The following is a 12,584-nucleotide window of genomic DNA, read 5'->3' on the forward strand; positions in this document are numbered from 1 at the left end:
TTCTGATTTTAGTGTCTTTTACCGTTTGCAACATTTCTATCACTGCTAAATTATTATGTTTGCCCAAATCTTCATATCGCTGGATTTTTTTTGCTATTTGTTCGTTCAGTTTGTCAAAGAGTTCTTGCACAAGATCTACTAAGCTGGCTTTAATAGTCACTAGACCGTTTTCTATTAGTATATTTAAGGAGTTCAAATTATAGGACTCACCTGTATTTTTTTGTCTGTTCAGTTCGTCGTCTGATATTGCCTCCGGTATAATCGGCTGCGTTGTAGGTGGGTGCCTTAGGTGCGTTTCTTGGTTCTTCCTGAAGAGTAGACACTTTCATTCCTCGCGTGTTGCAATGGTTTTACGTTGCCAGGTTGTTTCTGAAAGGCCGGCACATGTACAGTGTAGAATCCTACTGCATTTCCTACAGGTTATATGATTTCCGTCGGACGATAAATCCTTCAGATATTTGATGCACTTCATAACTTACCCTTCTTCCTTTGAGCAACTGTAGTGTGATTGTAAAGATGGCGACGTCCATCGTTCTTCGCTCGTTGTTGACCACAGTCCTCTCTGTTCACTTTTAAACTCTTCAAAATTTGATTTCTTCTTTGCTGATTTCGGTGAATTTTATATCACTGTCTTCGGTATGACAAGTAGAGTTATTTGGGAACACTTTGAAATTAAAAACAGAAGTTGGAACCACTTTAAAACTATAAAAAACGGGAACAGCGATACCACCGTGTGTCGAATAATAATAATAAAAAAATAAATAAAAAATCAGCTAACGTCTATGTTGTTCCCGTATAGGGAGTAGGCGGGGCCGTTTATCCTATCTAACTTTTGGAGACTGGGTGTACAGTTCAAACTCCACTGTTAGCCAATCAGAGAGATAGCTGGCCCAAGGCTATCACTGATTCATCGGTACGCAGTGAAGAAGGCGGCAAGCTAGTGTCGCCATCTCGTGGTCTCTAACCCTAACACAATATTTTTAATGTCTGAAAATAGTGTGGGCTCTACGGTCGAATTTTTTGAGTTTACGGGACGAAAAACCCGAGTTTCCTGGAGAAATAAACCGGCTAGCCCATTCCAGAGATTGACTAACTCGGGAACCGACCGAAAAAAGGCTTAGAAAAATTTCCTCTAGTCGGCAACTAGATTTGAACTACCAAATCCTTTCTTCGTGCGGTCAAGCGCTGTAGAGTGCAAACGCCACTTCTACTGAGCTACACAGGCTCTCATAATAATAATAATAATAATAATAATAATAATAATAATAATAATAATAATAATAATAATAATAATAATAATAATAATAATAATAATGACATGTGCTTTAGTTTTTCATAAATTACTATCATTAACTATTCTATTATAATAATTATAATCATTCTATTATATATAAATAATTATATGGAATAATTATAAATATTAGTAAATAATAAAATAATAATTATTATATAAATAATTATTCTATTATAATTCCAAACATCATATTGATTAAGTTTCGTTTTCTTTTTTGCTGTTGTTTAACTCAGGGTTTCCCAAATTGTGTTCTGCAGAAAGTGAATGAGTGTTCCATGATGTCAGTGACCAAGCTATGTATTTTTAAAGGATTTATTATTATTATTATTTGACACCTCCAGGGAGTCCAAAGACTTATCAAGGGAGAGTGTGCCAACGAACGATTAACCCTTCCAACTACTAACCGCGTTCAAACTTGCATAACTTTTTGCATGAGCCGTTAGTAGTAGAGACTCTACCAATCAACCAACCTTTGCTGGCTTTGGCTAAACATGGAAGTAATTCGGGAAAGGGAATACTGTTGTTTATGACCGGTCATAAAAATTGCCAGCAAGCCGATTACAACAGTGGGCAGCGTATCCTCTGTTCTCAAAACTGAAACGAAATAACATCTGTGTTGCAAATGTTAGTGACCAATCAGCAAGGAAGTATAAAGAAATTTTTTCCACTGAAATTGAAGATCAAGGTAGTCTGTATCCGCTTCTTAAATCTAGTAATACTGAATAATTTCTTTGCAAGTTCGTATTGTAGGGTGGAAGTGCTCGTTTCGAAACCGTAGTGCCGTGATTTTTTATAAGTAATAGGCTTCAGATTTAAATTTTAAAATGAATGAGACAAGGGACTTTGTTTAATTTTGGTGTTAAGAAATCTCTTATTGTGACGGAACAGATAGTGATTCATTTACCTCCAGCCCACAAAGCGATCTCCAGGATGTACAAAAGGAGGGGAAAATTACCAGCACACAGGAGAAAAATGCTGCATTCACTCGTAAGTATTTATATGATAAATTTTTGGTGATCAGAATGGGACATGTCAATGAATACCAGCACAAATTAATTTAATGATGTTGGCCTGAGGAACATACAATATGCAACAAGATTGCATTAGTCCAGTAATTGATAACTGATTTAAATGTAATTTTATATTTGTCAATATGCCACACTGTATACCTAAGTGTACTAATACTTTTATGATTATGCCAGAATTAATTATTAATACATTACAAAATAACCAAGGTGTTCCGTGAAAATTTCAGAATTTGTGAAGTGTTCCATCGTTGGAAAAATCTAGGAAACGCTTGTTTAACTGATAATTCACAATACTTTTGGGAAGGGAAATTCAGACTCGTTTCCCTTTTTCTTCTGTCACTGATAAAATAAAAAAAAAAAAACAGTGTAAATATAAAGTATTGCATTTCTTTAAAAATTTGTTTATAGTACGAATGGTGAAGCTTTATATCTCTATTGGTAATGGTCATATTAATATCACCACACCAAAAGACATTTAAACATTCCCTTTTTGTGCTGCACCGAACCGTGGTCGAACTTGGCCTCGGTGTATTTCTGAATATTTTTAACTATTTTTTTACGCATGCGTCTTGTAGTCGTATTACAAGGTTGTACTGTTCGTCTTGACCTCTCGTTGTTGTAAGTGTTTGTAAAAGTACTGTTAGTATATTTATGAAAACCTTAATTGAAAATTATTTAGAAAAGATTAGCGGGAAATACTAAACTGCCATAGAAAGAAGTGTGAAATTATAGCTATTTGCACATGATTGGCGATTTTTATATTTCATAATAATATGCTGCCGGCATAGATGTAATCGCCATGTTTAATGGGGCACCATTTTCTCTGTTGAACGTGACGAAAATTAACATCTCTAAAAAGTTTTAATCTTTTACTTCACATGACGAGAACAGCTGGATTTTAAATGTACCACATCCGCTAAGTCGCTGATACTTTTTTTTTTTTTTTAATTTAATCAGAAATTTTAGTAATAGTGAATGTTGGATTAGAAATCTGGAGGGAATAGCCAAGCACTCCCCCCCCCCCCTTAAAAAAAAATCTTGCGACCAACGTGTTCACATAACCGAATATTAGTTAAAAAAAAAGATGCGGTTATATCTTTTCCCACCACTGGAGAGCAAGGTAAGGTTTATAAATCAATGTTTTTTAATGGCCTTTCAGTATTGGACTCAGTTGGCTGAATTAATAATTTCATCATTTCCAAATATAAATATCGATACCGGTTATTTTCACGAAGAAGAAAGTGTATAATGCAAATTTATCTGGTTTTTGGAGTTCCATATCATGCATTATTTATAATAAATGATATAATTTTTCTACACTGGATCTTATGACTCCATGGAGATCTTGATAATAATAATATTAAAAATTGTAAAAAAAATGAAAACGATATTACTTAGCAAATATGTATTTTTTTTTTTTTTTGCATTAAATAAAATTCTCTATAGATAAAGAACTTTTTCCTAGTAGAAGTAGTACACCAACAGTTGAACTTAAGCACATCAGGGCGGTGTGTATGATACAGGTGATGGGTTGGGGGGATTTCTTAAAGAGCTGAAGATTGTAGATGTTGGGAAACACTTCATGAACTTTTCCAGAGAATAGAGGTAGATAGATCCTTTTCTTACGAATCTCTTGGTTAAGCAAAGGTTGGTTGATTCGTAGAGCCTCTGCTAGTAATGGCTTGCAAAAAGTTAAGCAAGTTTGAGCATGGTTAGTAGTTGGAAGGGATAAATCATTCGATGCTGTTGGCCCACTCTCCCTCGATGAGTCTTTGGACTCCCTGGAGGTGTCACATAATAATAACAATAATAGAATAAATGAAGAAGATGAGAAAGAGGTTGTGTATTTTCCGTTGGATTGATAAGGGACATCAAGCAGTGTCTGCTCATCTTTACAGGCCCGACAGTTGGAACACTTGCCATGGAAGTACCTGTATAAAAGATACAGTGCTGAACAATGTGAGGTAGTGGTTGAAGTAAATCAGTGAGGGAAGGAAGGATCCTGTGGACTGCATAACTTGGTCCCTTTTACTGATCTAGTTGAAAACAATGCATAGTTTTTTTTTTAATTTAGAGGCCGAGAAAGCTGTGTTGTAATGTGTTATGCTGGAGGAGACTGAAGGTAAATTGGCAGTCCAAGATGTGAGATTTGATCCAGTAGTCATTTGTGTATTACTTAGGGTAAGAGTAAGTGAGCTAATGTCCCTTTTGTGAAAAAATAGAAGAAAAAAAAATGGCAAAAGTGCTTTTGGTAGCATTAGAGGACTAAACAGGTTATCCTTTCCTCATTGAAGGGTGGCATGGCATGCCATTTAGCATTTAAGCCACTGGTTGCAGATGATCCTGAAGCTTGGGATGTCAGAGTACTGCATTGCTTGTCAAATGATAATGATAAATGGAGTGTACTCTCATCAAATTTGCTGTGGATAGGATTAGTGGTGATTAAATGTAGGTTATTTATCTATAAAAGAAGGTAGGTAGGTGAGAGAACAGATTTTTGAGACATTCCTGCATTGATGGAGAACCTTGAAGAGAGGGAACCGTCATCCTGAAAAAAAAAAAAAGCTTGCTACTCAGCTGCAAGTAGACTAAATGGTAGTAATTTATGGAGCAGGTCTTGATGTGAGACATGATAAAATATTCTGAAAATTTGCAAAATCTATACCTGTGGGCATCAATTAACTGGTGGATCTCTAGATAGTGGAAAAGTTGGCTCTAGGTTGTATCCAATAAATGGTCTGCAAGGCCAGATTGACCATAGTCATGATTGCAGATGTAGGATTTGTGTGGATAGTCGTTGATCTACCTGTCTGTCCAAAGTATGCCAGCTTGCAGGAACAGGGTACTTTATATACTCCAGGCACTGAGAGAGGTGGGGGAGCTGATCTTTGGTAGACCACATAAGGGTATTAAGTTTCTTGTCGTGCTTCAAAGGTGAGTAGAGGGTGTACTTTTTTTGAAGACTTGGCTATTTTTTCTGATGTGCCCCAGATGTAGGGGATGGTGATGGCATTTCTGAAATCCTTCCGAAGCAGTGGCCAAGAAATGGGAAGAAGGTGGGACAAGAACAGAAGGTTTTTTTTTTGTTATGTCCAGTTTCCAGGACATTACAAAATAAAATTTTAAGTATGTTTTTTAACTTGCGTTTATGTGGGATCGTGATCTAGTGGGATGTAGGTAGCATGACTTCAAAGAATAATATTCAGTTTTGCGATTATATTCTGTGGCATTAAGGTTGCCATCGGCTCATTACAATCTGAGCTCTCTGCAATACTCAACCCTGAACTTTGATCCGTTCTTTCAGATATTCAGAAAATCTTCCACAAAAAGAATTCCAAAAAAATAAAATAAAATAAGCATATCAAAAAGTATAACACTAAGTGTAAATCTAAATCAACCATGAATTCAACTGCTCCATATGATAGTGAATCTGCCTTCAAAAAGTCTCAACGAAAATGCTGTTAGTGCCCTAATTCTCAGCCACGATTTTGCCGTTGCACTGAAAGAAGTGCCGTTGCTAGATATAATGTACAACATCGAATGCAGAATCTGTCACTTAGCTCTGGGAATAGCCAACAACATCAGACTTGATGTTGCCAATATCCTCTCCCAGTCTTCACCACCAAAAAAAAAGTAATTTATCTTCTGGCCAACTCGCTGTTCTCAGAAAGTTACAGAAAGAAAAAAGTATCGTCATCACCAGAGTGGATAAGGTAATACCACAATCATCCTTAATGCCACAAAATATAAACGAAAAATGGATGGATATTATTCTCTGAGATTGCACTTCCTACATCCCACAAAAACACTATTTAAAAAATTAAGAAACTTATCTTCCTGGCCCTTGACAGTACAAAAAAAACTCAAACCGTTTGGTTCTTGCCTCCCCTCCCCCACCCAGATATATGGTTTACCTAAAATCCACGAACCTAATTCCCCTCTAAGACCTATAATAGATGCCATTGATGCGCCATGCTACAAATTGTCAAAACAGCTGCCTAACTCTCTTATCTCCCTCACTGGACTTACCGCATCCTATATATATATATATATATGAACTACCCATTTAAAAACTTGATTGAAAATCTAACTTAATGTTCCCTTAAATGACACCTTAGCACTGTTAAAAAACGTTTTTCCTTTGGATATCTTAGATCTATTTTCCTTGCCATCAGTTCTGGTTATTTTTCTTGGAAGAACAAAATTTACAAACAGAGGGAACTGCAATGGGTTCCCCTCTCTCTCTCTCTTGCCAATTTTTACATGGAAAATTTTGAAAAAGAAACCATAGACTCTGCCTCTCTCAAACCTTCTATCTGGTTAAGATATGTAGATGAAGTATTCTCTATTTGGCCTCATGGCCCAGACACATTAGACTCCTTCAGTCACCTCGATAGTCTACATCCAATAATCCAGTTCATGATGGAAAAGGAAAATAACAATAGTTTTCCTTTCCTAGACACCTTAGTAACATGCCTTCCTAATGGTAATGTTTTCTTCACTGTATATATAGAAAACCCACTCACACAGACAGATACATTCACAGACTTTCCCACCACCACCCCTTTCAACAATATGGTATTATTAAAACTCTAATCAATACAGCCTATAATCTTTGTTCCAGTGAAACCTCTCTTTCAATATGGTCAATCTGGCCTAGCAGACTATTTATTGAATACAACCCACAGGGTCTCCTGGAAGAAAACCACCTGCTCCACCATAATAAATTCAAAAAGGAAAGACTGTGTTTTACAATCTGCAGTAGCACTCAGAAATCAACCAAATTTAAATAAATATGGATGCATAAAACTTTCAAAAATCAGAGGTCCACTTTACATCCTAGACCACCAATAAACACCCATAGATAGGACTTTAGAGTCACCCATGTGTTTCATTTACAAGAGTTATTTGTAATCTCCGAAGATGTCTCACTGACTGAGACGAAATATTGGAAGCATTAAAATTAGTTTTAATTCTTTCCTAGTGCTGTAAATATTCCATTAAACCTCCAACAGTTTAATGGTTTTAGACAAAATAGTTTACTCCTATTTTGTCTAATGCAAGGTTTCATTAAAATTCTATTCTCCAGCTGCTGTGATAGTAGGCACTTTATAAATATGGCTGCATTTCCAGGAAGAATGTCTAACTGTTCCATTGGATGGAGCATAAATGTTTCTAAGCCTTATTGTACATCCATGGTGTGTCAAGATTCTTGGGACTTGGGGGATAAAGGTGGAGAGAGAGAGACTTGAAGTTCAGAGGGCATATTGCAAAATTTGGCAAAATGGTTCAAGTAATTACTTTGATGTTGAAAAAAACACATAAATACAAATAGTGAGGTTGTTACCCCTTCTTATAAGGCTGTTTCAGCCATATCTTCCCTACTCTTCATGGATTTGGTCACCTGGGAGATGCTGGAGAGGATTCAGGGATAAGTGACCTATCTGGTGATAGGTCCATCCTTTTATCAGATTTATAGCTATGCTTATTTGACATTCATATTATGACATGTGCATGCCTTAGCTGAAATTACATTTTCATCATTCTTCCCATGATGATCTAGTTTACCTGATCCTGAATTAGGTCTCACCTCAGTAAATAATTTCATTAGGCTCCTGATGCCAAATCTAGTCAAGTGCAGAACAGACCCTCTTGTTGAAACTTTTCTACCATCAGACTGACTCCTCACATCTAAAAAGCTACATTCATTTTTTACACATCTTGCACATTGATATGATAGCAGTTGATCCAACTGCTATCATAGCCCTTTTTCTTAACTCAGTACTACCATGTCTCAGTAACAGACTAATAATTCTCTCTCTCTTCCCCCCCTTCCTTGCCTCTTTTAGCACTCCTTTCATATCCTCTCATTTTGATGAAATTAGGAGTGTAAGATGTTCATTTGTTGCTGGAATTATAGAACTTGCTTTTTTGCTTGAGTGAAAGTAATACATGATGCTCATGATGTGTCTGGGGATCTGATAATTTCCCTTTAAAAGAAAATGCAGTTATAAAGATTTCTGGAGGGAGGAAAAAAAAGAATAATGTTATTTAAATTAAGGGGATATTAAATCCCACATTGTTTTAAAACCGAATAAGAAACTCAAAGATTGGAATCAGAGAGTTTCATGCCGAATATAGTAAACTATAAAAGTATTGGCGATTACTAGCGTGAGCTAATGCAAGTAGTCCTAGTACGTAGTACAATACCAGGCAACTCACAGCAAAGGTGGTAAAGTTCTGATCGCTATTCTTGGTATTTTCCATAATGTAAAAACACATTTCCTAAGAAATGTATGCTGTTATTACATTATGGTGGGAGGTCACTACCCAGACCGGTTTCAGCCTTTTTGAGGCTTCATCAGTGAGTAGCTAGACCAAATTAATACCAAAGGGTATAGCAAAAAGAACTTATATACTCTGATATACAAGTTGTCAAACAGGTGCATCCATTAAGTTACTTAAATATAAAGAGCCAATAGGCTGTTAAAAATAAATACATGCATTTATCATATTTTTATATAGCAGAAGCAAATTATGATAGTAATAAAGATCATACTCCCCAGTCTGACACACACACACACTTAGGCTGACATCAGAAGCTAAAAGATGATAGGTGACAGAATCTGTGATCTGGCTGTTTATTTCATTCTTCAGGCTAATGTGCTTTTTATAGTATAAATAGTAATCCATTTGGAATATGTTTTCAAATGAATATTTGAAATATTTAATATTTCAAATGAATGCTGATAAAATAAGCTCATGTCATTGAACTTGTTGTATTCAACAATGAGATTTAAATTTTAGTGGTAATAAATATTCTTGTTACAGAATTTATAATTATATATATACACAGAATATATCTTTGCATTATTCATTTATAGTACGTGTTCATCTGTCCATTTTTCTTCTCATAATGTTGTGCTGTGCTAGGTTGGCATTTCCTGTATCAAGGACTTTGGTGAGTTTTTATATATATATTATATGAATAATTAAATAACTGAATAATAAATAAAAGGTGATATACTTGCTGTCCAACCTGCAGGTTACAGGTTTGAATCCCACTTGGGTATGAGATATTTGTAATTGTCTGAAATGTTGAAGATGAATTTCATTGCTGGGTGTGAGACTACTACCCTTATTGGAGGTGTGAAGTGGCTTGGAAAAGTTCATGTTTGCAATCTGGATTATTGAAGGATAAATTACAAATGCAAAAAAAAAAAAAAGTAATAATAAATAATAGTAATTTTAAGAAATCCCCCCCCCCTCCACACACACCCATTGAATTAGTATTAAGTTTTATAACCTTTTGTGGGTAGAAATAATATATATATTTTTGATAACTTGTCTTTGCATTTTTGTATTAACATTTTTTGAAGATTGATTTTTATTATAATACAATTGATATAATACATGACAGAAGTAATGTCTGAAATCGTGGAAAACAAGGGAAGTAAAGGGGGGGTTTCGTTGAAGTTAAATCATCTCACTGCCTGTTTCTGAGTATATATACTGAGTACCCATGTGTACTGAGATTTTCAATTCTTCCTAAAAAAAAGTGGCATGTGTCATTCCATTAAATTTGGGTATCAAAACTGGTATGACTGGTTGAAAGGTTCTGATATAGCACGAGAAAACGTTACTATTATGAAACTGCATCTTCTGAAGTCTATAAAATGGGGTTTAGTTTCTTGAGGTCTCACATTTTTTATAACCCTCCCATAAATGCTCAAGTTATTTAAGCTTCATTTAATTAAAATCGGTAATGTTATTTATATTACAATTCTTGTAATATACATTTTAAATAAAATATTCAGTTAAATTAAACTTGCCAAAAAAATTATATTCTTGTTTTATCCTTTATTGGAGTGTAGGACAAACTAAGTTTGCAAATGAAATATCTTTCACGATTAGGCTTCTTGTATAATTAATGCAGAAATCATATATTCTGTCTATATAAGTAGCAAAAACACATGTATATCACCTTGTTATTAAATTTCGCTGAATTGGTGATAGATGTAGATTTCTGCATTGATTCGACTTTGCATCTCTTCTGGGTCTGGTTCCCACTGATGAAACCTCAATAAAGGTTGAAACCAGTCTGGGTAGTGACCTTTCCCATAATAAATAGCATGGTACCACCTGAAAGAATGTTTTGTATTGTGGAATACTAACACAACCTATGTGAATTCATTTGCATCACTATACAAGTAGCCTAGTCGTGAAAGATACTTCGTGTGCAAAATTAGTTTGCCATTACTTGGATAAAGGATAAAACAAGAATATAATTTCTCGGCAAATTTAATTTACAATCAAGTGAAAAAAAAAAAAAAAACTTTTCGAGATATACAGTTCTCAAAGATGCTGATAAGAAATTTTTGCACTACATATTTTGATATTTTGTGTGTTTATCTGCTCTGTGTTTTCTGTTTGGTTTGCAGTCTAGTTCCAGTTAGCCTTTGGATATTCTTTATCCAATTGTGATATATAACTTTAATATTGGTTATTCTGAATTTGATAATAGCATAATGCAGAAAAGGGTACACTAGTGCATGTACATGATGCACTGTCCTTTATTCTCAGTTGAAAATATTGTATAGGGAATCTATATTAAATAAAGTTTAACTTCAGTCCAGATTAAACACTTTGGTTTACTTGAATAATAATAATAATATAATAAGAAAATAATTGTTATTTATTTAATTTATTTGCTGATATTTCACTGGTGTTATATTTAGCATCTTCAGAGCACTGTCTGCTGTTCACACTGCACAAATTACAACAATTAGTAAACCTTGGGACCAGTTTAAAAATTGTAATGACATGGACAACACAAGGTCTTAAATCTTAATTGGCACCAGCTATTGTTGGATAAAGAGAGTTAACAAGTATTATGTAATCCTTTCTCCCATATTTTTGGTAAATTGATACAGCCATACTTGTTGAGACTTGGAAAATGTTTTAAGGCTGATTTCAAAAACAGTCTCTCTCTGACTTATGGCTTCTGTAAACATGAACTGCCAACATCTAAACTTTTCTACCAGTTTGTTTCACTGTTTTGTATAGATCAGAATGTATACATAAATCTTCTTAATGTTTAAAACAGTTTGTCCTTTAGTACCTATCATATGCCTTTTTTTCCCGATAAGCAAAACCTCAGAGATCTATATAAGCTAGATAACTTAATGTAAGTCCTATCCATGAAAGGTTATAAATAAACCTGTAGTACATTAATATTTATATTATGGGTGGAGTAAAAATTTAATTATGTGAAAATCCTGCTCTAACAACCTAACATAAATTTAAGTCATGTCAAGCCACTGATAAATAGGATGGGTAGTCTCACATTGGACAATGACGTTCATAAACATCCATGTTCACAATTAAATTTCGACATGTAGCCTGTTGGAGAGTCTGTGTGCTATTCACTTGGCTAACCAGGCTGGGTTTTTTTTTTTTTTTTTTTTTAATTTTTTTTTTTTATTTATATATATATATATATATATATATATATATATATCTGACAGCTTCTAACTTTTTATACATCAAACCTCTTTATATGAGTGATGTTGGCACACATTGTTTAATACCATTTTCTCTCTGTTGACCAAGAAATTGGATTATAACGTTGCATCTAGTGATTTTGTTAAATTAATTAAAATACTAATCTCATAAAATTATTGTTCATGTATAAGAACAGATTTTGCAACAAACAGGTAGACCACTTGTAAGCCAGAACATAAATGATGAGCTGTCAGACCCCTTGGATATTATTTATTACACAAAGTGTGTGGACTCATGTATTACATCAACATTCATAAGGCAGTTAAACATATATTTAAATGTGCTGGGAACATTCCCAATAAATAAGTTATCTAGTCCAAGTCTAATCGCTTGCCTGATCAAAAGTGATCATAGTCCATCTTTTAATTGTAAGCATTTGTCATTACTTTCTCCTTTCCCACATGTGCTCTTAAGAAGGAATTTTTGTCAATTTGAAATAACCTATGAGAACTATGAAATAACTTTTTTACTGTAAATTGCAATTGCCATGCTTTGTTCCTATATTCGACTTAGGTCCTCAAAGATGACATCATAGTTGAAGCACCTTAGATTCCCTAGCCTCTTCAAAGTTAGCCTTCTTTTGACCTTCCCCTCCATAATCACTTTGTTACTTAACAGTTCAAAGCTAAATAACCGGGAAGAGACCTCTACATAATCTTTAAAGCGATACGGAAACTTACCTTGTGTCCGGTCCTCAC

General features: G+C 34.5%; 1 protein-coding gene across 1 annotated transcript in view; it reads left to right on the forward strand.

The window, feature by feature from the left end:
• The first annotated feature begins 2,871 nt into the window (after nucleotides 1–2,871).
• ATPsynC (ATP synthase, subunit C) overlaps nucleotides 2,872–12,584 on the forward strand; it is a 40,459-nt gene continuing 30,746 nt past the window's right edge. The window contains exons 1-2 of the mRNA XM_090400417.1: nucleotides 2,872–2,940; nucleotides 9,207–9,283. Of these exons, the coding sequence (XP_090256543.1) occupies nucleotides 9,239–9,283 (45 nt within the window). The 5' untranslated portion in view covers nucleotides 2,872–2,940; nucleotides 9,207–9,238. The remainder of the gene's footprint in view (nucleotides 2,941–9,206; nucleotides 9,284–12,584) is intronic.

This window comes from Typopeltis vanoorti, chromosome 11 (genome assembly GCF_054136105.1).
Source record: "Typopeltis vanoorti isolate ZY-2024b chromosome 11, IOZ_Tvanoo_1.0, whole genome shotgun sequence".
Classification (NCBI taxonomy): domain Eukaryota; kingdom Metazoa; phylum Arthropoda; class Arachnida; order Uropygi; family Thelyphonidae; genus Typopeltis; species Typopeltis vanoorti.